The sequence below is a fragment of the Camelus dromedarius genome, chromosome X (assembly GCF_036321535.1).
Source record: "Camelus dromedarius isolate mCamDro1 chromosome X, mCamDro1.pat, whole genome shotgun sequence".
In the NCBI taxonomy this organism is placed as follows: domain Eukaryota; kingdom Metazoa; phylum Chordata; class Mammalia; order Artiodactyla; family Camelidae; genus Camelus; species Camelus dromedarius.
The window spans coordinates 57,091,272-57,119,130 of NC_087472.1; the positions used below are offsets into that span (position 1 = coordinate 57,091,272).

The window sequence follows — 27,859 nt, forward strand, 5'->3', positions numbered from 1 at the left end:
AGGATTTAATAGAAAAGGTGAATTACATGTAAGATAAGATGGAACAATTTTACCATAGATATTAAAATGATAAGAAAAACTCAAATATAAGTTCAAGAAATGAAAAAACAGAGTGAAATGAAGAATGTCATCAGTGGACTCATCAATGAAGGAAATAATCAGCTAACTTGAAGAAAAATTAATAGAAATTACCCAAACTGATAATAGGCATTCTCTCAGGTATGAATATCTCATTGTGTTTTTTATTTGCATTTCCCTAATGATTAGCAATGTTGGGCATCTTGTCACGTACCTGTTGGCAATTTGCATTTCTTCTTTGGAAAAATGTCTATTCGGTTCTTCTACCTATTTTAAAGTCAGTTTGTTGTTGTTGGGCTTTTTTTTTTTTTTTGAATGCTGAGTTTTATAGGCTGTTGGCGGGCCTGTGGAGAAAAGGGAACATTTGTACACTGTTGGTGGGAATGTAAATTTGTGCAGCTACTGTGGAAAACAGTATAAAGGTTTCTTTAAAAAACTGAAAATACTACTACCATATGACTCAGCAATTCCAAACCTGGGTATATATCCAGAAAACCCCAAAAACATAAATTCAAAAAGATACATGCACCTCAATGTTTATAGCAGCATTATTTACAATTGCCAAGACATGGAAACAACCCAAATGTCCATTAACAGATGAACAGATAAAGACTATATGGTACATATATGCAATGGAGTACTACTCAGCTATAAAAAATAATGAAATTTTGCCATTTGCAGCAACATGGATGGACTTGGAGGGCATTATGCTATGAAATAAGTCAGACAGAGACAGATAAGTACTATATAGTATCACTCATATGTTGAATCTAAAAAATACAACAAACTAGTGAATATAACACACACAAAAAAGCAGATTCACAGATACGGAGAACAAACCAGTAGTTACCAGTTGTGGAGGTAGGGGCAATATAGGGGTGGGGGAGTGGGAGCTACAAGCTATTGGGTATAAGATAGGCTCAGGGTATACTGTATAACACAGGGAGTATAGCCAATAATTTTGTAATAACTGTAAATGGAAAATAACCTTTAAAATTGTATTAAAAATAAAATGATAAAATACAAACTATGTTTAAGCTCCAAAGAATAAAAAGAAATTACCCCAAATGAAACTTCTAGACAATAAATTTCACAAAATAGAGAAAAGAGCACCCAAGAGCTGGAGGTTAATATCTCACAGAGTAATATATGCAGAATTGGAATTCTAGAAGGAAACAAGAGAATAGAAGAAGAGAAACATTTGAATAAGGATAAAGAATTTTCAAAAATCAATGATAGATGCCGAACCACAGATCCATAAAGTTAAGAGAACAACAAGCAGGATATATATCTACTTAGTTATGCTCAAGAGCTAAGGGAGAACATGAACAAAAAACTACAGAAGTTAGAATATATTTTAAAATGAGAATATCAACAAAGAGATAAATAAATATAAAGAGGAACCAAACACAAATTCTTAAGCTTATCATTCGTTTATTTTTGGGATCTGTTTGTGGGAGGGGGGTTTGGGGGACACTTGACCTTGTCTTCATCAATAAACTCATTTACACAAAATGAAAAAAAAAAAGAGAAATGGCATTCTAGGTCATAAACATACTTTAACAAATTTAAAAGCATAGAAATCATACATTGAACACACTGAGACCACAATGGAATTCGACTACAAATCAAAAACAGAAAGACAGCAATAAAATCCTCAAATACTTGGAGTGTAAACAATACATGCATCAAAGCAGTCTAAACAGAAACTTTAAAATATTTTGAACTAAATTAAAATGAAAATGCAACTCATCAAATTTGTGGGATACAGCAAAAGCAAGACTTAGAAGGATGTTTGTACCATTAAAGGTATATATTAAAAAAGATGAAGGATCTAAAATCAATAATCCAAGCTTCCACTTTAGGAAACCAGAAAAAGAAGAACAAATTAAATCCAATGTAAGTAGAAGAAAAGAAATTTTAAAATTAGAGCAGAAATGTATGAAACTGAAAACAGGAAATTAACAGAGAAAATCAACAAAACCAAAAGTTGGAGTTTTAAAAATATCAATAAAATTTATAAGCCTTCAGCCAGGTTAACTATGAAAAAAAAATAGAAGATCCAAATTAGTAATATTAATAATTAGAAAAGGGTTATACCAACTGATTTCATGAACATTAAAGGATAATAATGGCATATTATGAAAAACTGTATGCCCACAAATCTGATACCCTAAATGAAATGGAGTAATTCTTTGAAAGACATAATCTACCAAAACTCACACATGAAGAAATAGAAAATCTGAATGTATATGCATATATTTATATACATATACCTATATATGTATATATACATTTATATGTTATATATAACATACATACATATATACATATATGTATAAAATAATTTTTAATATATGTAATTAAATAAATAATTGCCCATACAGAAACTACCAGATGCAAATGGGTTCACTGGTGAATGCTACCAAATTTTCAAGAATTCAAATAACAATTCTTCACAATGTCATCCAAAAAATAGAATTAAAGGAAATACTATCTAACTCTCTCCATGAAGCCAGCATTATCCTAATACCAAAATCAAAGACATTAAAAGAAAGGAAAATTACATATCAATATTTATTATGAACATAAATGCAAAAATCCTCAACAAAATATTAGCAAATCAAATCCAGCAATGCATAAGAATTGCATACCATGACCAAGTGGGATTTACTACAAGCATGGAAGGCTAGTTCAAAGTTAGAAAATCAACTAATGTCCCCTATTATCACATCAACAGGCTGAAGAAGAAAAATAATTTACTATCAATAAATGTATAAAATGCATTTAACAAAATCATTTTTATCTAAAGATAGAGATAGGGATAGAAATATAGATTAGAGATGGAGATAGAGACAGAAAGAGATTTATAACAAGGAATTGTGTCATGTGATTATGAAGGCTGAGAATTCCCACAATCTTCTGTCTACAATCCAGAGACACAAGAAAGCTGGTGATGCAGTTCAAAGGCCTGAGAACCTGAGAGTCAATGGTGTAGATTCCAGTCTGAGTCTGAGCATGGACTGCTGGAGTGCTGAGGGTAGAAAAATACTGATGCTCCAGCTATGCAGTCAGGCAGAGAGGGAGTAAATCCTTCCTTCCACCATCTTTTTGTTATATTTAGGCCCTCTTCAGATGCAATGATCCCCACCCACATTGGGAAGGGCAATCCACTGTCCTCAATCTCTGATTGAAATACTAATCTCTTCAAGAAACACCCTCATTGAAGCACACAGAAATAATGTTTAACCAGGTATCTGGACATCTCATGATCCAGTCAAGCTGACATACAAAATTAATCACTACAACACTTAATGGTGAGAAACTAGATGTTTTTCTAAGATCGCGAACAAGTCAAGTATATTTACTCACACCACTCCTATTCAACATTGTACTGGATGTTCTAGTGAATATACTAAGACAAGAAAAGAAGTAAAGGTGCATAGATTGAGAAGGAAGAAATAAAATTGTCTTTGTTTGCATATTACATGATGGTCTATGTAGAAAATCCTAAAGAATCAACAACAGCAATAACAAACTTTTGGAACTAATCAGCAATTTTAGGAAGATTGTAGGATACAAGGTTGATATACAAATGTCAATTGCTTTTTTATACACTAGCAATGAACAGTAAGAATTTAAAAATAAAAACACAACATTTGTATTAGCACCAAAACAACAAAATATTTATATGTGAAATGAATAAAACACATAAATGATTTATATGAGGAAAACTAAACTCCTCTGATAAAGGCAACCAAAGAAAATTAAATGGAGAGATATTCCATGTACGTGGTTATGAAGACTCAATATTGTTAAAATGTTAATTCTTCCCAACTTGTGTTAATAGATTCAGCACAATCCAAATCAAAATTCCACCAGGTTATTTTGCGGATATAGGCAAACCAATTTTAAAGTTTATTTGCAAGGCAAGACCCAGAATAGCCAATACAGTCTTGAAGAACAAAGCTGGGGGACTGACACTACCTGACTTCATTACTTAATATAAAGCTATAGTAATCAAGATAACGTGGTACCGCTGAAAGAAAAAACAAACAAATGGTTCGAAACAGATCAATGGAACAAAACAGCTCATAAACAAACCTACATACATATAGTCAGATAGTATTTGAAAAGTGAGCGAAGTAAATTCAATGGAGAAAAATATAGTCTTTTTAACAAATGGCATTGGAATACCTGAATATCCACATGCCAAAAATAAAGTTAGACACAGAACTTACACTTTTCTCAAAAATCACTCTAAAGAGATTATAGACCTAAATGTAAAAAGCAAATTAATAAAACTTCTATGCGATAAAATAAGACAAAATCTAGGTAACCTTGTGTTTAGTGATACAACACCACACCAAAAGCACAATCTATGAAAAAAAATTGATAAATTTGATTTCACTAAAATTTAAATATTCTGCTCTGTGAAGACACAGTTAAGAGAATGATGGATGAATCCAATAACATTGATGGACTTGGAGGATATTATGCTAAGTAAACAAGTCAGACAGAGAAAGATGAACACTGTATGATATCACCTATATGTGGAATCTAAAAATAAAACAAACTAGTGAATGTAACAAAAAAAGAAACAAATTCACAGATATAAAGAACAAACTAGTAGTTATCAGTGGGGAGAGGAAAGAGGGAGGGGACTAAGAGGTATAAGCTATTATGTATAAAATAACCTATGAGATATATTGAACAACATGGGGAATATAGCCTATATTTTATCAGAGCTATAAATGTAATATAACTTTCAAAATTTGTGAATCACTATACTGTACACTTGAAATTTATATAACATTGTATATCAACCATACTTCGTTAAAAAAATTTAAGAGAATGAATGGACAAGGAACAGACTGGGAGAAAATATTTGCAAAACAAGTATTTAATACAGGATTATTATTCTAAATATACAAAGAACTCTTAAAAATCAGCAATAAGAAAACAAAAAACTCAACAAAAAATGGGCAAACATCTGAACAGACACCTCACCAAAGATGATATACAAATGGCAAATAAGCATACATACGGATGCTCAATATCATGTGCCCTTATGGAATTGCAAATTAAAACAATATAACACTACACACCTATTTGAATGGCGAAGATCCAGAGCACAAAATTAAATAAACAAACAAACAAACAAACAAACAAACAAATAAATAAATAAAACAGTGACTAAGATGTGGAGGAACAAGAGCCTGCATTCATTGATGGTGGAATAGTAAAATGTTACAGCCGTTTTTCAGACATTTTAGCAGTTTCTTAGAAAACTATACCAACTCCTACCACACTAGCAACAATCACATTCCTTGGTATTTACCCAAATGAGTTCAAAAACTATGTCCAGACAAAAATCTGCACATGAGTGTTTATAGCACTGTCAGTCATATAAAACCATATGATCATCTTAATAGATACAGAATAAGCAGCTGATAAAACTTCATATGCTTCAATGATAAAAACTCTCAACAACTTAGGTATAAAAGGTAAGTACCTCAACATAATAAAGGTCATATTATTATTCAGCCATAAAAAAGAAGGAAATCCTGACATTTGCAACAACATAAATGAAACTTGATGATATTATGCTAAGTGACATAAGTAAAATAGAGACAGACAAATACTACATGATCTCACTTATATGTAGATCCTAAAAATTCTGAACTCATAAAAACAGAGAGTAGATTGGTATTTTCCTGGGGCAGGGGGTGTTAGGGGAAATGGGTGAGGGTAGTCAAAGGGTACAAACTTTAAATTATAAAGATGTATAAGTTCAGGGAGATGTGATGTACGGCATAGTGAGTACAGTTAAAAATATTGTATTATATATGTCACAACTGCTAAGAGAGAAAATCTTAAAAATTCTCACCACAAAAAAAGGTAACCGTGTGTGGTGATAGAGGCATTAACTATCTTATTGTGGTAATCACTTTGCAATATATACATATATCAAATCATTATGTTATATACCTTAAACTTACACAATGTTATATGTCAAAAAAGCCTTAAAAACTAAATTTATGTGGGTATGAAGACTCAATATTGGTAAAAGCGTATTTGAACCATAAGCAAAACAAAAGAACAACCTATGGAATGGGAGAAAATATTTGCAAAAGATGAGACTGACAAGGGCTTCATTTCCAGAATATATAAACAGCTCATATGACTTAATAAGTAAAAAACAAACAACCCAATCCAAAAATGGGCAGAAGACCTAAACAAGCAATTCTACAAGGAAGACATATGAATGGCCAATAGGCACATGAAAAAATGCTCAATATCACTAATTATCAGAGAAATGCAAATCAAAACTACAATGAAGTATCACCTCACACCCGTCAGAATGGCCATCATTCAAAAGTCCACAAATGACAAATGCTGGAGAGGGTGTGGAGAAAAGGCAACCCTCCTACTCTATTGGTGGGAATGCAGTTTGGTGCAGCCACTGTGGAAAACAGTATGGTGATTCCTCAAAAGACTAGGAATAGACTTATCATATGACCCAGGAATCCCACTCCTGGGCATATATCCAGAAGGAAGCCTACTTCAAAAAGACACCTGCACTCCAGTGTTCATAGCAGCACTATTTATAATAGCCAAGACATGTAAACAGCCTAAATATCCGTCAACAGATGACTGGATGAAGAAATCATGGTATTTTTATAAAATGGAATGCTATTCAGTCATAAAAAGCAACATGGATGTCCTGGGAGAATGTCATTCTAAGTGAAGTTAGCAAGAAAGAGAAAGAAAAATACCATATGATATCACTCATATGTGGAATCAAAAAACAAAACAAAACAAAAAGAAGACAAATGAACTTAAATATAAAACAGAAACAGACTCAGAAACAGAATACAAATTGTGGTTGCCAGGGGGGAGGAGGGTGGGTAGGGACAGATGGGAGTTCAAGATTTATAGATACTGACAGGTATATATAGAATAGATAAACAAGTTTATACTGTATAGCGCAGGGAAATATAGTCAAGATCTTGTAGTAGCTCACAGTGAAAAAGAATATGACAATGAATATATGTATATTCATGTATGACTGAAAAACTGTGCTATACACCAGAAATTGACACAACATTGTAAACTGACTATAACTCAATTAAAAAAAAGTGTATATGGTCAACTAACCTTCCACACAGATGTCAAGAATACACAATGGGGAAAGAACAGTCTCTTCTATCTGGAAATGGTGCTGGAAAAACTAGATATCCACATGCAAAATAATGAAATTGATCTTATACCTTATACCACACATAAAAAATCAATTCAAAATGGATTAGAAACTTAAATATAACACCTAAAACTACAAGATTTCTAGAAGAAAATATAGGGGGAAAAGCTTCTTGATATTGTATGATTTTGACATGATTTTATGGTTATGACATCAAAAGCATGCACAACAAAAGCAAAACTAAACAAGTGGAACTATGTCAAACTAAAACACTTTTCCACAGTAAAGGAAGGTAACAATCAACAAAATAAAAAGACAACTTATGGAATTGGAGAAAATATTAGCAAATCATATATCCAGTAAGGGGTTAATATCCAAAAATAAGCCATGTTAAGCTATGGGCAAAAGAACTGAATAGATATTATTGCAAAGAAGACATTCAAATAGCCAACATATATGAAAAGATATTCAATATTACTAATCATCAGAGAAATGCAAATCAAAACCACAAAGAGATACCACCTCACACCTGTTATCAAAAAGTCAAAAGAACCACAAAAGACCAGAGTGACAAAGCAATCCTTAGGAAAAAAACAAACAAACAAACAAAAAAAAACAAAGCTGGAGGTAGAACCCTTCTAGATTTCAGACTATATCACAAAGCTGCAGTAACTCAAACAGTGTGGTATTGGCACAAAGACAGACATATAGATTAATGGAACAAAATAGCCCAGAAATAAACCCATGTGCCTATAGTAAATTAGTCTACCACAAAGGAGGCAAGAATGTAGAATGGAAAAAAGACAGTCTCTTCAGCAAGTGGTGTTGGGAAAGCTGGACAGTAACATGCAAATCAATGAAATTAAAACATGTCATCATACAATATACAAAAATAAACTCAAAATGGTTTAAAGACCTAAATACAAGACATGGTATGATGAAACTCCAGAAAAGAACATAGGCAAAATATTCTCTGACATATATCATAACAATGTTTTCTTAGGTCAGTCTCCCAAGGCAAAAGATATAAAAGCAAAAATAAACAAATCAGACCTAATCCAGCTTAAAAGATTTTACACAGCAAAAGAAACCATCAACAAAACAAAAAGACAACCTATGAACTGGGAAACAATATTTTAAGACAATACAACTGGCAAAACTTAATTTCCAAAATATTCAGACAGCTCATATACCTCAATATCAAAAATACAAACAACTCAATCAAAAAATGGGCAGAAGACCTACACAGACATTCCTCCAAAAAAGTCATACAAATGGCCAATAAGATCATGAAAAAAATGTTCAACATCACTAATTTTTAGAGAAGCTGCAAATCAAAGCCGCAATGAGGTATCACCTCACACCAGTCAGAATAGCTCTCATCAGAAAGTCTACAAATAATAAATGCTGGAGAGGGTGTGGAGAAAAGGGAACCCTCCTTCACTGTTGGTGGGACGGTACACTGGTGAAGCCACTATGGAGAAGAGTATGGAGGTTCCTTGAAAATCTAAAAATAGATTTACCTTATGATCCAGCAATCCCGCTCCTGGGCATGTATCTGGAAAAGACAAAAACTCCAATTAGAAAAGATATATGCCCCCCAATGCTCATAGCAGCACTATTCATAATAGCCAAGACATGGAAACAACCAAAGTGCCCCATAATAGACAATTGGTTTAATAATATGGTTAAGAATACAATGGAATATTACTCAGCTATAAGAAAGAATTAAATAATGTCATTTGCAGCAACATGGATGGACAAAGAGATTATCATATGAAATGAAGTAAGTCAGAAAGAGAAAAAGTAATATCATATGATATCACTTATATGTGTAATCTAAAAACAGATACAAATGAATTTATTTACAAAAAAGAAATAGACTCACAGACAGAGAAAACAAACTTATGGTTACCAAAGGGAAAGTGGAGGGGGAGGGATAAATTAGGAGTATGGGATTAAGAGATACACACAATGATATATAAACTAGATAAAAAGAATCTGAAGCTGAAAACTGAAAATAACACAATGTTGTAGTTAAATAATTTTTTAAAGTTAAATAAAGATAAAGAGACAATATTAAAAGCAGAAAGGGAAAGGCAACTACTTACATATAAGGGAGCTCCTATACCACTATCAGCTGACTTTTCAGCAGAAAATTCATGGGCCAGAAGGGAGTGGCAAGACATATTTAAAGTGATGAAAGGAGAAAAATCTAAAACCAAGAATACTCTACTTGGAAAGGCTATCATTCAGAGTTGAAGGAGAGATAACATTACATATACAAGCAAAAGCTTAAACAGTCCAGCACCACTACCTTGGCTTCACAAGAAATAACAAAGGAACTTCTCTAAGTGGAAAAAAAGGACACATGAAAGGAAGTATGAAATCTATGAAAGGAAAAATCTCATTGGTAAAGGTAACTATACATTAAGGTAGTAGATTAACCATTTATAAAGCTAGTAGGAAGGGTAAAAGATAAAAGTAGCAAAATCACCTATATCCACAGTAAGTAGTTAAGGGATAGACAAAACAAAAAGTAATAAAATATGATGTCAAAAATATTAAATGTAATGGAGAGGGCAGTAAAAACCCAGGATTGTTAGAATGTGTTGAATTTAAAAGATCATCAACTCACCAACTTAAAATAATATCTATACACACACACACACACACACAGAGCATGGTAACCACAAACCAAAAAAACATAATAGATACACACACAAAAAAACTTTAGATAGTCATCAAACCACAACCAAAGAGAGCAAAAAAAAAAAAAAAGAAGAAAAAGAAAAGGAACAAAAAGAAAAACAAAAGCAGCCCCCAGACAATTAATGAAATGGCAATAAGTGCATACCTATCAACAACTGCTCTAAATGTAAATGATTTAAATGCTCCAATCAAGTCATAGAGTGGCTGAATGGTTAAAAAAACAAGACTTATCCATATGTTGCCTACAAGAGGCTCATTTCATATCTAAAGACATACACAAACTGAAAGTGAGGAGATGGAAAAAGGTATTACATGCAAATGAATACAAAAAACAGTAGGGTAGTAATACTTATATCAGACAAAATAACCTTTTAAAACAAAGACTGTAACAAGAGGCAAAGAAAGACATTACACAATGATCAAGAGATCAATCCAAGAAGATAATAACATCTGTAAATATATATTCACCCAACATAGGATCACTAAAATATACAAAGCAAATATTAACAAACATAAATGGAGAAACTGATAGCAACACAATAATATTAGGGATCTTTAACACCCCACTTACATCAATGGATAGATTATCCAGACAGAATATCAATAAGGAAACACTGGCCTTAAATGACACATCAGGCCAGATAAACTTAAAATATATATAGAGAACATTCCATCCCAAAGCAGCAGAATACACATTCTTTCTAAGTGCACATGGAATGTTCTCAGGATAGATCATATGCTAGGCCACAAAACAAGTCTCAATAAATTTAAGAAGACTGAAATCATATCAAGCATCTTTTCTGACCACAAATTTTCTTGTAGAAATCAACCACAAGAAAAAATTATAAAAAGCAAAACAAAAACATGTGTAGCCTAAACCATATGCTACCAAACAACAAATGCATCACTGAAGAAATCAAATTAAAAACTAAAAAACTGTTGAAGCCAAGTGAAATAAAACTCAATGATCCAAAATCTATAGGTTTCAGCAAAAGTAGTTCTAAGAGGGAAGTTCATATTGATACAAACCTACCTCAGGAAACTAGAAAAATCTCAAATAAACTACCTAACCTTACACTTAAAGGAACTAGAAAAAGAACAAACAAAACCCAAAGTTAGTGGAAGGAAGGCAATAACAAAGATCAGAACAGAAATAAATGAAATAGAGACTAAAGAAACAGTAGAAAAGATCAGTGGAATGAAGAACTAGCTCTCTGAAAGGACAAACAAATTTGATAAAGTTTTAGCCAGACTCATCAAGAAAAAAAGAGAGAGTCCCGAATAGATAAAATCAGAAATGAAAAAGGAGAAGTTACAACTGATGCCACAGAAATACAAAGAATCATAAGCAATTACTACAAACAATTATAAGCCATAAAGTTCACAATTTAGAAGAAATGGACTAATTCATAGAAATGTACAATCTCCCAAGACTAAACAGGAAGAAATAGAAAATATGAGTAGACCAATTAACAGTAGTGAAATTTAATATAGTATATTCAAAATACTATACTGTACAATATACTGTAATATACCAATGACAGAAAAAAATCCCAACAAATGAAAGTACAGGACCAGACAGCTTCACAGTTGAATTCTACCAAACATTTAAAGAATAGTTAACAACTGTACTTCTCAAACTATTCCAAAAACTTTCAGAGGAAGAAACCCTTCCAGTCACATTCTAAGAGGCTATAATCACCCTGATACTAAAAGAAAAAAAGCTTAGTTTATTTTTAAAATTAAACTAAATCAAAAATGATTATTTTGGTATACACTTCTATGAATTTTAACAAAGGTATAGATTTGCATAACCACTACCATAACCATAATAAAAAAAAGTTACATGATCAAAAAAATTCCTCATGCTATGATTTTCTACTCACATTCTACCACCACACTTTATCCCTGAGAACCACTGATCTGTTCTCTGACACTAATATTGTCTTTTCAAGAAGAACACATAAATAGAATTGTACCCTAGGTAACATTTTGAGACTGGATTTTTTTTCTACTCAGCATAATGCCTTTGAAAATCATCCAATTTGTTGTGTGGATTGATAACTCATTCCTGTTTGTTCTTTAGTAGTGTTCCATGGTTTGACTACACCACAGTCTAACTATTCACCTGTTGAATGACATCTGGGTTCTTTTTAGCTGTTACGAATAGAGCCATATGTGTATTGATGTACGGTTTTTGTGTGGACATACATTTCCATTTCTCTGTGATAAATACTCAATAATGCAATTGCTGTGTCATATGATAATTGCATTTTTAATTTTTAAAGTAACTTCCAGCTTGTCAAGGGGAAGGCAGCTGAAGGAAGTCAAGGGACAGCCAAAAAAAGATACGGCAGGTTCATTCCAAAAAGGAGAATACTAAGGATGCTGGACAAGGTTCTGACAGTGGCACAGATAAGACTGTAATGAAACAAAAGCTTTATAGCTTTTTCCTTAAGCTGATCTACAGTCCAGGAAACAGAATGTTGGATCTCCTTCACTGCTCTCTTCCATATACTGCTGGCCAAGGCAAAGAAATCTTGCTACCCCAGAAAGTGATTTCACCTTGTTTTATTAGCACTGGGGAGATGGCCAGAAAGATTGCAACAAAGAGATAGTAGGTTATTCACCTTGTAGGGCTGGGACTATAGAAAAAATAAATAGCTAAAGGTCTTGGAATCAAAGACTTCCTCAAACCCCCTAGAATAGGCTATCAAGCTGCTCTATTTGCCTCCATTTCCCCATGACTGGTGGAGATTCAGAGTGGTTCAACCTTGAAAAATGGTCCTAGATAGTGAGTTTTAACAGCCTACACTACATGTAAATTATTCTATTACAAGTATTTGAGCCACTTCCAATTACAGAGATGAGAAGAATGGGGTTAAAGTGGATAAAGCACCAGAGCAGAGTGGCAGTAGATGGTCATTGTGTCAATGGTAAAAAGTGTGGGCGCTGACAGACAAGGGCTGTTATACCTAATCTACCAAGAAATTTTAAGAATTGAATGAAAAGATTACCCCCACCCAAAAACAGAACCAGAAACCCAATAGAAAAATGGGGGAAAATGTAAATAGACAATTCACAAAAGAAGATATAAAAACGGTTCATAAACATACAAAAAAATTTAAATTCATTCAAAATTAGAGAAATACAAAGTGAAATCACAGAGACACCATTTCTCACCTATCAGACTGGCAAAAATAGGACAAGGCTGGTGAGACGATGAGGAAATAGGCACTTTCATACATTGAAGGTAGGAAGGCAAACTGCTACCACTCTTTTGGTGGTAAATCTGACAATTCCAACAAATCTACATACGTTCTTACTTTTAAAAAATAATGGCTTTATTTTTTAAAACATTTTTAATTGATTTATAATCATTTTACAATGTTGTGTAAAATTCCAGTGTAAAGAACAATTTTTCAGTTATACATGAACAAACATATATTCATTGTCACATTTTTTTCTGTGAGCTACCATAAAATCTTGTATATATTTCCCTGTGCTATACAGTATAATCTTGTTTATCTATTCTACAATTTTGAAATCCTAGTCTATCCCTTCCCACCCTCTGCCCCCGGGCAACCACAAGTTTGTATTCTATGTCTATGAGTCTGTTTCTGTTTTGTATTTACGCTTTGGGTTTTTTTTTTTTTTTTTTTTTTTTAGATTCCACATATGAGTGATCTCATATGGTATTTTTCTTTCTGTTTCTGGCTTACTTCACTTAGAATGACATTCTCCAGGAGCATCCATGTTGCTGCAAATGGCATTATGTTGTCGGTTTTTATGGCTGGGCAGTATTCCATTGTAAACTATACCACCACTTCTTCATCCAGCCATCTGTTGATGGATATTTAGGCTGTTTCCATGTCTTGGCTATTGTAAATAGTGCTGCTATGAACATTGGGGTGCAGGTGTTATTTTGAAGTAGGGTTCCTTCTGGATATATGCCCAGGAGCGGGAGTCCTGGGTCATACAGTAAGTCTATTCCTAGTCTTTTGAAGAATCTCCATACTGTTTCCCATAGTGGCTGCACCAAACTGCATTCCCACCAGCAGTGTAGGAGGGTTCCCTTTTCTCCACAGCCTCTCCAGCATTTATCGTTTGTGGACTTTTGAATGATGGCCATTCTGATTGGTGTGAGGTGATACCTCACTGTAGTTTCGATTTGCATTTCTCTGATAATTAGTGATATTGAACAAGTTTTCATGTGTCTATTGATCATTTGTATGTCTTCCTTGTAGAATTGCTTGTTTAGGTCTTCTGCCCATTTTTTGGATTGGGTTGTTTGTTTTTTTCTTATTAAGTCATATGAGATGCTTATTTGTTTTGGAGATCAAGCTTTGTCGGTTTCATTTGCAAAAATTTTTTCCCATTCTGTAGGTTGTCTTTTTGTTTTACTTATGGTTTCCTTTGCTGTGCAGAAGCTTGTAAGTTTCATTAGGTCCCATTTGTTTATTCTTGCTTTTATTTCTATTGCTTGAGTAAACCATTCTAGGAGAACATTTTTGAGATGTATGTCAGATAATGTTTGGCCTATATTTTCTTCTAGGATGTTTACTGTATCTTGTCTTATGTTTAAGTCTTTGATCCATTTTGAGTTTATTTTTGTGTATGGTGTAAGGGAGTGTTCTAGCTTCACTGATTTACATGCTGCTGTCCATTTTTCCCAGCACCATTTCCTGAAGAGACTGTCTTTATTCCATTGTATATTCTTGCCTCCTTTGTCAAAGATGAGTTGACCAAAAGTTTGTGGGTTCATTTCTGGGCTCTATTCTGTTCCATTGATCTACATGTCTGTTTTTGTACCAATACCATGCTGTCTTGATGACTGTAGCTCTGTACCATTTTCTGAAGTCTGGGAGAGTTATCCCTCCAGCCTCTTTCTAGCCACAACAATCAGGCGAGAGAAATAAAAGGGATCCAAATTGGAAAAGAAGATGTAGAGTGTCACTATATGCCAACGATATGTTACTATACATAGAAGACCCTAAAAGGTCCACACAAAAACTACTAGAGCTGATTGAAGAATTCAGCAAGGTAGCAGGTTACAAGATTAATGTTCAAAAATCAGTTGCATTTCTTTACACTAACGATAAATCAACAGAAAAAGAAAATAAAGAAACAATCCCCTTTAAAATAGGACCCAAAGTAATAAAATACCTAGGAATAAATCTAACCAAGATGTGAAAGAATTATACACAGAAAACTATAAACCATTGATGAAGGAAATTAAAGAAGACTTAAAAAAATGGGAAGATATCCCATGCTCTTGGATTGGAAGAATCAGTATTGTTAAAATGGTCACACTGCCCAAGGCAATCTACAGATTGAATGCAATCCCTATCAAATGACCCAGGACATATTTCACAGAACTAGAACAAATCATAATAAAATTTATATGGAACCATCAAAGACCTAGAATTCCCAAAGCATTACTGAAGAAAAAATAACAGCTTTATTGAGATATAATTCACATACCATAAAGTTCGCCCATTTAAAATGTACAATTTAATGTTTTTGGTAAATTCAAAGCAATGTGTAACCATCATAAAATTCAGTTTTAGAACATTTTCATCACCTCCAAAAGTAACACATTAGCAGTCATTCCCCATTTCCCTTCATACTTCTCTCCCCAGCCGAAGCCTTAGGCAATCACTAATATCTAGGGTCTCTAAACAGCAAAGAGGCATACGTGAAGATGTAAGATTGAACATTCATAGAAATCATGGGGAGAATGCTGGAATTGCCTAGGTTGTGAAATTGAGAATTCAAGATACATTGACCTAAATTCCCAAGGAAAAGGAAATTCTAAATGACATCTGTGATAAAAGTGAATAACACTCTTTTATATTTTAGACTAAGTATAGCACTATCATTTCTAGATCAAACTTGCTTTTAAAATCCTGAAAGAGGAGTTCTTGAACTATGTTGAGCTAAGGCATCCACATAATTCTAGAGAAAATTTTAGAATTTGTATACTGAGACATTCTCCACATAATCAAGGGTATTCAGCAGTTCCTGGGGTTGCTGGATATTATTGATAGTTTCTTTACCATCCTTTCATAATGACCACTCCACTAAAGGAATTGTCCAGGAAAGGAAAGTTATGCAGAACAGTCACATTTCAGGAGCTAAAAACTACTTTTCCCATAATATTGGCCTAACTAGATCTATCTATTTACTTTGGCAAACTACTCATCTGCCTCTAATTCTAAGAAAGAAAGAAAAGAAAGAAAGAAAGGAAAGAAAGAAAGGAAAGAAAAGAAAGAAAGGAAAAAAGAAAGAAAGAAAGAAGAAAGAAAAAAGAAAGAGAAAGAAAGAAAGAAAAGAAAGAAAGAAAGAAAGAAAGAAAGAAAGAAAGAAAGAAAGAAAGAAAGAAAGAAAGAAGAAAGAAAGAAAGAAAGAAAGAAAGAAAGAAAGAAAGAAAGAAAGAAAGAAAGAAAGAAAGAAAGAAAGAAAGAAAGAAAGAAAGAAAGGAAGGAAGAAAGGAAGGAAGGAAGAAAGAAAGAAGGAAAGAAAAGCAAGCAAGCAAAAAAATAAGCATGGCTAAAGGCAGTCACCCAATGTGAGAAAAAGAATTTGATGATCAAAGCCACTATCAAGACATGGAGAACAATACCTTGAAGGATTCCAAAATTTCATGGAAGTTTAATCTAATCATTATAATTTAGAGCAGCAGATTCCAGAAAAAACTCAGTGAGGCAGTGAGGTAGACTTTCTTTTACAAATATTTTAACTTTTCCTTTTCCTATGAGTCTAGATTAAAAACAGCAGTCAAATATCAGAGGGGTGGTAGAGGAATCCTTATTCTGAAAGATTATCTGATTTGAGAATATCCTGGTCATCAATATCAGTTGTACCATAGCAGATGGGTGCTGCGTAGAAAAGAGTTAATGTAGCAGATCTGAGACGACTATGCTTAGAAGAGCCTGCTTATAACTTTGGTCCTTAGCTGGCATCTGAGAACTTGCCTTTTGGAGTATTACCAGTCAACAGTTAACTGATTTGGGTGGCTCACTGTGCCTAGACTATTTTGTGCAAATAATTTGGTTTAATAATGAACATCTGCTTTCCTTCTGGGAGTTGGGAATTTGTGTATGTCCTAGGAAGGGGGTGCTTATGTCATTAGTCCCCCCAAAATCTTGGACACTAAGTCTCTAATGGACCTCTAAAGTAGACAACATTTCACATATATTGCTGTAGTTTTGTTGATGGGCATAGAGTACACTCTGTGTAACCTTTCACAGGCAGAAGAGAGCATAAGGAAGCCTGCACAGAGATTCATCCAGACTCCATCTGTGTCTTTTTCCATTATGATCTAGCTGTGTGTCCTTACTGCATCACTACAATAAGTCTTAACCACAAATAAAACTATATACTGATTCTTATGAGCCTTTCTAGCAAATCATTGAACCTGGGGATAGTTTTGGGAATCTCTGACATAAGATGTTTATTTACTTAACCACTTCAGATAATCCCAATGGTCAAAGATCGTTGTAAGTCCTGGTGGGAGTACCTCTACTACCGGTATGTAGTTTTTCCACACTACACTGAAGGAACACTACAGCCTATTCAAAATACTGAACATGACTAGTAAGTGAAAACTTCATTCACTCATGCAACAAATATTTACTGAGCACCTACTGTACACCAGTGTGGTCTCAGACTGAAGATAGGCCTGAAAGGCGCAAAGTATTACCCTATGCTATCCTGACCACCAAATCCTCTATGAAATATCACTTTATTGGACTCCAATGTGGATCCTTCTCCTTCCTAAAATTGTAATTCCATATTGGAAGTAGTAGACATCCTCACTAACATGGTATGTTTTATCTCCTTTCCTGGATTCCCATTCATAACTACTACTGTCACTTTCTTTATCAAAGAAGTATTCCATCTCCATGAATTTTATAACAACCTAAAATTTGCCCAAGACCCTCACTTAATATCCTGATCTGAAAAGCACTATTCAGGCCTTCCACATGCAGAGCCACCTCTATATCAGCCAAATACCTGTAGAACAACAATTAAAGCAACGGGCATGCTTTAACCAAGTTCTGGAAGTGTACCTGCCCTATTTTACCTCCTCAAACAATATGACTAGTTGTACTCTACCACAGTGACTTTGTTTACAACAATTCACCCCACTCTACACAAACACTGATCCACAACTGTGGCTTTCGCCCCCACAGCTTTCCCATACCATTGAGCAAATACTGCAATCTTGGCAGTCCCCATAATATCCAGAAGAGGTAAAGGCCACTCAAGAATATCTATAAGACAATATGCTAAATAGCTCCAGGGTAGATATAAAGTGTGACATGCTATTTTGCTCTCTTTCAGATACATCAGCATCTCCCAACCCTGTCAATTTTATCTGTGGCTATTGAAGACCATGCTAGCCTTTCAATTTCCAATTACTTCCCACACAAATGGTTTCAATATGTCTTCCCCTACTTCCTAACAGATCCTACCCATTAAAGCTATTCCATGCCTCTCCACCTATCTGGGAAACTCCGTATTGGGGAAACAGAATACATGGTAAAACAAGTACTAGACTCCCATTGTTACTAATCAGTTCCAGTATTTGGTGCAATTGGATGTGAATCAGCTAGAAAAGCAGTTATGAGAGCACCATAAAACACTCCAGAATATTATAAATTTCCTTTAGGCAAACCTAAGAACAGTGTGCCCTGACTCAGAAAAGGGGGTGTCTGATCTGGCATTGTTCTCTTAATCTAATTGACCCACCAAAATATCACATCTCACTGGACTGTTAAAACCAAGCTGTAAACACTAACAGATGTTCTAGCAATCACCTCAGACTTCCCTCACTACCTCTCAAAACACACTTTCATTCTGACATTCTTTCTCACTACCTCAACTACCCATCCACCCCACTCACTATTGCTACTGATCCTAATTCAACTGTATTTTTTCTAGCTCTCATATTTTAATCTTTTTGGCTCTGGGCATTTGGCTATGTGTCTCAGCTACAAATTCCTGCATTTAGCACTATTTGACTTGGAATAACCTCCAGTCAATCCCCCATGTTTCTGAGTCCCTATATTTCTATACTGCTTTCAGCTCAGCTTGTTCTCTGTTTGAGGCATCCCAAGATGCCTTGGGTGAAAATTCCCTGTTCTTATGTTGAACCCCATGAGACCCCCACCTCCATCCTGGCCAATCTCCACTTCCTTCCTTACAGTGGCTGGATGAGATTTTGATCCTCTAGTCTTGATGTCTGTAGTTGGACTCTGGTCTTTAAACCTTATCTTTCTCCTAGACCAGGGGATGTCACACATTTTCCACAAAGAGCCAGACAGTAAAGGTTTTAGGTTTTGAATGTCATATGATCTCTGTCACAACTACACAACTGTGCTGTTATAGTGCAAAGGGAGCCACAAACTATAAGTTAAACAAATGAACATGAATGTGTTTCACTGACACTTTATTTATAAAACAATCAGTGGATTGTCTCTGTGACTCTTACCCCTCCATGCTACTCTGAATATGAGCTATCTCTCTCATAAGCCCCCTGCCCCAGATTATTTTATTGATGCCTTGGCTTACCATGTGAGAGGAGGATATAGACAAAATTCATCATGTCTAAAAATTAAAGTCATCATCTTCCCTCACTAAAGCCACTCTTCTCACCATAGACCCTATCATGGTGATTTACAACACTGTTCATTCAGGCACTGAAGATAGAAATATGGTTGTTAGCTTTGACTTATCTCACTCCTCACTTGCCAATTGGTCATCAAGTTCTGTTGATTCTTTCCCAAAAACATTCTTACATTTGCCCTCTCTTCCACCTCCCTACATTCTCTGTCTCCTCTTGATTAGACTATTGTAGTATCTTTCAGCAAGATCAGACTGCTTGCAGTCCTTCAAGTATGCTGTGATGCTTCACAAAGCCAGTATATTTCTTTCTTCCTCGAATCCTCTTCCCTTTAACTCCTACTTCCACCCTTTATCTTCTTGGTAATCTATCTGTTCATTATTCAAAACCCAGCTCAGATTTTCCCTTTCACATTTAATCATTGCCTCTTCAAGGCTACCTGGTTTAAATAGTATACCACTGACATTCTCAAGAGATATGTTCCAAGAGCCCAAAATTCATGAATAATGGTAAATTTAGAGTAAGATGGTAGAACAGAAAGTCCACAGCACATATCCCCCAACAGTAACAATAATTTGGCAGCAATCTACAGACAAAAGTGCCTTTAGGAGCACTTTGGAATCCAGGTAGGAGATTACAAAATCCCGGTAGAGCCCAACACCAAGGAGGGTCATTTTGAGAAGGCAGGCATGCACACAAGTGGTTGTGGTAAGCCTGCCAACTGTGATCCTGGCTACAGATACAAAAACAGACCTGTCCCCTAACTCAGCTATAGCCCCATCTGGCCTTGGTCCTGCCATCAGCATCATCTTCCAAGAGAACCACAAGGAGACATACCCTCCCATGACCTGAATGACATACTCATCAACTTTGGTCCAACTGTAGATTCTGAAGCAGCCGTGTGATTTGTCTCTAGTCCTCTCAGCCATGGTCTGAGAGTAGTCATGCCCATCTAGACATGTGGCAGGAAGCATACTTACCCATATCCTCAGTATGAGGCCTGAAGACTATAAACACTGCTGTGGATGATGTAGCACCCCTGTGACTTGGTTCCAGCCCTTCTAAGACACAGTCTGGTGCTATTCCTGCCCACCAAGGGAACCACCTAGTGACCCAGTGGGAGTTCTTTTAGGGACCCAGCAGGAGTTATACTTGTCCATACACCTGGTAACAGGCCCACCAACTGTGGACCCTACTGTGAACCCAGCAACATCCATGTGACCCGCTCTAATCCCACTCAACTGAGACCCCAAAAGCAATACTCTCAGCCCAGAGACCCATCAGGAGAAGGTCTCTACTTACCAAAACCACTCTGTAAAGAATGGAAAAGATGTTTGCTCCTTTAAATGCACAGACACCAACACAAGGTTACATGGATCATGAAGAATCAGGCAAATGTGACACCACAAAAGGAAACTAATAAAGCTCCAGAAACCGATCCCAAAGAAATGCAGATCTATAAACTGCCTGACAAAGAATCCAAAATAATCATCTTAAAGAAGCCAAATGAAATGCAAGAGAACACAGGCAACTAAAAAAATAAGAAAAAGACAATGCATGAATAAACTGAGAATTTTAATCTCAGTTTAAAGAACTAGAAACCATAAGAATGAACCAAACAGGAGGAGATCAAGATGGCAGAGTAGGAGGACATGAAGCTCACCTCCCCCCCATGAACACATCAAAAATGCATCTACACGTGGAGCAATTCTCACTGAAAACAAACTGGAGACTGGCAGAAAGACTCTTAGACAATCAAGTCTGTAAGAAAGATTCATACAGAATTGGGTAGGAAGGGGAGAAAGTGATCAGGTTAGGACCTGCGACCTTAGGAGGGAACACAGAAGAGGAGGGGCATTACATGGGATTGGAGATCCTTCCTAGGGAGTGAGCAGTTCCAACCACACATTGGGTAGAGTCTGACACTGGGAGCATGAGTTCCCTTTGCTGGTTTGAAAACCAGTGGGAATTCACTCGTGAAGAGTGCGCACATGCTTGCTAACTACCAAAACAAGGCATAGGAAGAAGAGTGAAACTGCCTGGGACTCTGGCCAGTTTCCTGTGACTGCCCCAGAGCATGTCCCAGCCTGAGCCAAGCATCTGCTCTGGCCCCTCTTGCTCTGAGGCACAGCTTCACACTAGAATGGAGGCTGCTGTGGCCGAGGAAAGGGCACAGTTGTGGGGGATGCTTATAGATGCTCAGACCCAGCACAGCATCCTAACAGGGCACGGACAGCCATTACTGGCATTCATGGGGTTGGCAGATCAGGAGCAGTCTAGAACTCTGACTGGTGTGTCAGGATTGCACCAGCATGCTCCTGGCCCACACTGGGCACCTGCTCCAGCCCCTCTTGCTCCAGTACTGCTCTCCTCTGGAGTGGAGGTGCCAATATTGGGAGCACAGAAAATACACACTTAAAGGGACCTAAACCTCAGGGCTTCTGCTCCAGCAGCTTGGGACCCAACACTTCCTTGGATATTGTGGTATTGGCCACTAAGCAGAGAAGCCCTGGTTCACACCTTGCTCTGGCTCTAGCTCTAGCCACTCCATCTCCAGCCCCACCACTTACTAAGGTGATAACTGCCAGCACACCCTGGGGGAAGATGTGACTTCTGCTTCCTATAGATCCAGCTCTCCCACCAAAGCCACTGGGCACACAAAGACTGCATAAGGATGCTCCCACACAAGGACACCACTTCAAGACTGGGATAGGTAACCACTTCACTTAATTTCACAGAGATAGAAAAAGTGAAGCAAAATTAGAGGACAGAGGAATCTGGTTCAAATGAAAGAAAAGGAAAAAAATGAAAAAACAACTAATGAAACAGATAAATAATTTACCAGATAAAGAGCTCAAAGTATTAGTAATAAGAATTGTAATTAAATTAGGGAAAATAATAGATGAACACAGTGAGAATTTTCACAAGGAACTAGAAAATATAAAAAAATAATTAGCCATAACTAAAGAATACAATAACTGACATGAAAAACACACTAGAAGGAATTAACAGCAGACTAGGTGATATAAAAGAAGGCATAAGTGATCTGGAAGATAGAATAATGGAAATTACCCATAAGAACAGCAAAAAGGAAAACAAATTTTAAAAATGAGAACATATTAAAGGACCTCTGAGACAACATCAAGTGTAAAAACTAGTACAAATAATCCTAAAATTGATATGGAACCACAAAAGAATGAAGGATAAAAATAATAAAATCATCTCAATAGGAACAGGAAAAAAGCATTTGACAAAATTCATCATCCTTTCATGATTAAAAATTCTCAATGAATTAGGTATAGAAAAAGGTCCCTCAACTTAATAAAGATCCTATATGACAAGCCCATATCTAACATCATACTTAATGGTGAAAGTCTGAAAGCTTTTCCTTTAAGATAAGAAACAAGGCAAGGATGTTCACTCTTATGACTTCTACTCAACATAGTACTATATAGTCCTAGCTAAAGAAACTAGCCAAGAAAAAGAAATAAAAAGCATCTAAATCAGAAAGGAAGAAGTAAAATTGTCTTTGTTAGCAAATGACATGATCTTATATGTGGAAAACCCTAAAGACTCCACCAAAACCCTGCTAGAACTAGTAAATGAATATAGTGAATCTGCAGGATACAAAATCAACAAACTAAAATTCAGTTACATTTCTATATGCTAATAACAAACTATCTGAAAGGGAAATTAGGAAACAATATCATTTACAATAGCATCAAAAAGAAAAAATACTTATAAAAATTGAGGAGATGAAAAATCTGTACACTGAAAACTTTAGAACATTGGTAAAAGAAATTAAAGAATATACAAACAAATGGAAAGATATCTCATGGTCATGGATTGGAAAAATTAATATTGTTAAAATGACCTTGCTACCCAAAGTGATCTATGGATTCAGTGTAACTCTATCAAAATTTGAATGCTATTTTTCATAAAAATAGAAAAAATTATAAAATGTTTATGGAACCACAAAAGAGTGAATAGCCAAAGTAATCTTGAGCAAGAAGAACAAAGCTGGAGGCATCACACTTCTTGGTTTTAAACTCTATTACAAAGCTATTGTAATCAAAGCAGTATGGTGCTGGCATAAAAACAGACACATAGTCCAATGAATCAGAACATGGTCTAGAAATAAACCCACACATAGGCAATCTACTAATCTTCGACAAGAGTGAATACACAATGGGGCTCCTGGGCATATATCCAGAAGGATCCCTACTAAAGAAGACATCTACACCCCAATGTTCATAGCAGCACTATTTAATTAAAACAGCCAAGACATGGAAACAGCCTAAATGTCCACTGACAGATGACTGGATAAAGAAGATGTGGTATATTTATACAATGGAATACTATTCAGCCATTAAAAATGACAACATAACGCCATTTGCAGCAACGTGGATGTCCCTGGAGAATGTCATTCTAAGTGAAGTAAGCCAGAAAAAGAAAGAAAAATACCATATGAGATTGCTCATATGTGGAATCTAAAAAAAAAAAAAAAAAAAAGAAAAAGGCAAATGAACATAAATACAAAACAGAAACAGACTCATAGACATAGAATACAAACCTGTGGTTGCCAGGGGGAGGAGGGTGGGAAGGGACAGACTAGGAGTTTGAAATTTGTAGATACTGAGAGGCATATGTAGAACAGATAAACAAGATTATACTGTATAGCACAGGGAAATATATACAAGATCTTGTGGTAGCTCACAGTGAAAAAGAATGTGACAATGAATATATGTATGTTCACGTATAACTGAAAAATTGTGCTCTACACTGGAAATTGACACAACATTGTAAACTGGCTATAACTCAATTTTAAAAAGAGTGAATACACAATGCAGAAATGATAGTCTCTTTAATAAATGATTCTGGGAGACCTGGATATCCTCATGCAAAAGAATGAAATTGGACCCTTATATTACATCAAACAAAAATCAACTCAAAATGGATTAAAAACATAAATGTACAACCTGAAACTATACAACTCCTATAAGAAAACATAGGGTAAATGCTCCTTAACATTAGTCTTGATAATGATATTCTGAATATGATACCAAAAGCAAATGAAACAAAAGCATAAATAAATATGTGGAATTATATCAAACTAAAAATGTTTTGCACAGCAAACAATCAACAAAATGAAACAGCAACCCATAGAACAGGAAAAATATTTGTAAACTATATTTCTGATAAGGGGTTAACCTCAAATATATAAGGCACTTATACAATTAATTCGATAGCAAAAAAAAAAAAAAACAATCTGAGTAAAAAATGGAAAGAACCTGGATAGTCATTTTTCCAAGGAAGACATACAAATGGCCAACAGATATGCAAAAAAGGTGCTCATCATCAGTAATCATCAGGGAAATGTAAATCAAACAATGAGATATCACCTCACACCTGTTAGGATGGTTATTGTCAAAAAGATAAGAGATAACAAGTGTTGGTGAGAGTGTAGATAAAAAAAGGAACCCTTGTGCACTGTTGGTGGAATTGTAAACTGTTTCAGCCACTATGGAAAACAGTATGAGGTTCCTCAAAAAATTAAAAATAGAACAAATTATATGTTCCAGCAATCCTATTTCTGGGTATATATCCAAAGGAAATGAAAAAGGTTACTGAAGAAACATATGCACTCCCATGTTTATTGCAGCATTATTCACAATAGTCAACATACATGTAAAATGCTACTCAGTCATGAGAAAAAAAAAAGAAATTCTACCATTTGCAACAACATGGATGGACATTGAGGACATTATGCTAAGTGAGTTAAGTCAGAGGAAGACAAAATACTGCATATCTCTTACATGTTGAATCTAAAAAAACAGATATTGTTAAAGCAGACAGCAAAATGTTGGCTACCAGGAGCTGGGGAGTCAGGGTTGGGAAAATGAGAGAGACGTTGTTTAAGGGTACATACTTCCAACTAGTAGATAAATAAGTCTTGGAGATCTAATACACAGTACAGTGATTACAGACAACAAAACTGTATTATAAACACTAAACTTGCTAAGACATTAAATCTTAATTGTTCCCAACACTAGAAGGAATTATAATTATATGATGTGATACAGGTTGTTAGCCAATGCTAAAATGGCAAGCATATTGCAAATTAATATGTTGTACACCTTAAATTTACACAATGTTGTATGTCAAATATATCTGAATAAATAATAATTGTCAAAAAATGGCAACTATGTGAGGGGACAGATGTCATAATTAGCTTGATTGTGGTAATCATTTCACAATGTATATGCATATCAAATCACGTTGTACACCTTAAGGGTGTGTATATATATTTGGCAATTATATCGCAAAAAGTTGAAAAAGTATTTAAGTATCCTTGTCAGAACCTTAGGCCACAAATCATTAATTGAGCTATTAAAATAAATATTGCAACTGAAATGAATCTGCATTTCATTACATCATGAATTTAGTAATATCAACCATGAAGTTAACTTAATCTGAAAGGAAACAACAAAGTTCTTACCTGTTCAGGAAATTTACTGCATATATAACCATGAAAAAGGATATAGAGCAACATGGGTCTCAGCAAAATCACAAATTTCTTCATGTCACAGACCTTTGGAAATCATTAAACAGTAAGCATCAAATACATAAAAGTCAAATGCTTACTATACTTCTCTTATTGTACTGAAGTCATTGAATACCTAGTCCCCTGATGAGAACATGAGCTTCTTGGGGACAGACGCCCTTTTTGTCATTCTTTTATACCAAAGTTGATCTAACACAAAGCAACCACTCCAAAAACATTTGTTGAATTAAATTGCCTCCTAATAATTAGTCTCTCTGGTTCCAGGCCATCCTCTATAAAATCCTGCCAGTTCTTTTACAAAAATACAAGTCTGATAATTTCACTTTATTGTCCCAAACATTTAATGGCTGTTCATAATCTGCTTTACAGGATTATGTTCACATACCCTGGCAGGTCTATAAGGACCTTCACACCCTGTACTCAGCCTGTATTCCTAGCCTCAATCCCAGCCTCTCCTCTTCACACACCCTATCCTCAAGCCACACTGACTGCTCCTTGAACACTTTTGGAATTTCATTACCCCATGTCTTTGCAAATGCTGCTTCCTCTGTCTGAAAGGTCCTTCCTGCATCTTCTTGGCAAACTCTTATTGTTAAAGCTCAGCTTAAATGTCACTATTTTTGTAGCTTTTCCTGATCCCTCACAGAATTAATGTCTCCTTCACTCGTTTTCTCTGTACCAATATATTTATTCTGAAAATGGACTAAGCTAAATCAGGGGGAATAGAAGAAGAGAAGGAAGGAGGGAGCGCCCTGTCAATGGATTTACCCAAGCAGCAACTGCGGCACTACGTGTTAAGCATATTGTTCAAGAAGCAGTGGGAGGAGGGGGCTGGATGACCTTTAAGTCATGAGATGCTATGGTTCGCATCTTTCACACTGCATGTACGTGTGCTTCTGTGTGGGGGGGAAGCACTGAGAGGGAGGGGACAAAGAGACAGAAACAGAGACAGAGATCAGAGAGGAGATTGGGGGACGCAGTGCAGTAATAGCAATGGGCGGACCCAAATTTCTTCCGCTTTACAGTTTTGCAGAGGTCTAACCCTGCATCTTAGTGCTGTAGCAAGGGGGTGGGAGAGGAGGAAAGGGGAGGGACTGCACTCCCTCTGAGCGTACCCAGCTTCGACTGCCTGACGGATCACCTTCCGCTCCAACACAGCCAGTTCCTCCTTGCCGTGACTCATGCCTATTGTGCCAGGCAGGGCGCACTCTGCCCTGCAGCCCCACAGGTGGTGTCGACTTGGGGAGACGGTTCCCGCCAGGCTAGGCAGTGGAGCGCCGCACAACGCGCCTTCCCGCCTCCCAGCTGCTGCCCTAGCAGTTCCGACCCAGCGCCAGCAGGCCTGCTCGGTCGATCTTCGAGCCGAAGATGCGGCGGGGCTGGAAGATGGCTCTGTCCGGGGGGCTACGGTGCTGCCGCCGGGTACTTTCCTGGGTGCCAGTGCTTGTTATCGTCCTCGTCGTGCTCTGGTCCTACTATGCCTACGTCTTTGAACTCTGCCTGGGTAAGTGGAGCTGGCACCTAAGGTGGGGAAATTATGCTCCAGCACAGTCGTCTGCCCTACCCTTCACACTGGTGTCCCCTGTGTTCTTAGCCCTCATACTGCGGTTTTCCATAAGCTCCCAGGAGACCTCCCTGTCTCCAACCTCTGACTTTCCACAATATTTCT

At 35.9% G+C, this 27,859-nt stretch overlaps 1 protein-coding gene and 1 long non-coding RNA gene across 3 annotated transcripts in view; one reads left to right on the forward strand and one right to left on the reverse strand.

Moving 5' to 3' along the window:
• Window positions 1–280: 280 nt before the first annotated feature.
• On the reverse strand, window positions 281–27,440 carry LOC135320219 (uncharacterized). Its single transcript, XR_010379468.1, has 3 exons — window positions 27,306–27,440; window positions 8,806–8,840; window positions 281–422 (listed from the first exon to the last, which is right to left on the reverse strand). It is a non-coding gene; the product is annotated as an uncharacterized LOC135320219 (long non-coding RNA).
• ZDHHC15 (zinc finger DHHC-type palmitoyltransferase 15) overlaps window positions 27,314–27,859 on the forward strand; it is a 111,488-nt gene continuing 110,942 nt past the window's right edge. The window contains exon 1 of one of the 2 annotated variants that reach the window (XM_064483026.1): window positions 27,314–27,694. In XM_064483026.1, the coding sequence (XP_064339096.1) occupies window positions 27,559–27,694 (136 nt within the window). In that variant the 5' untranslated portion in view covers window positions 27,314–27,558. The remainder of the gene's footprint in view (window positions 27,695–27,859) is intronic. The other variant, XM_064483025.1, reaches the window with a different exon arrangement.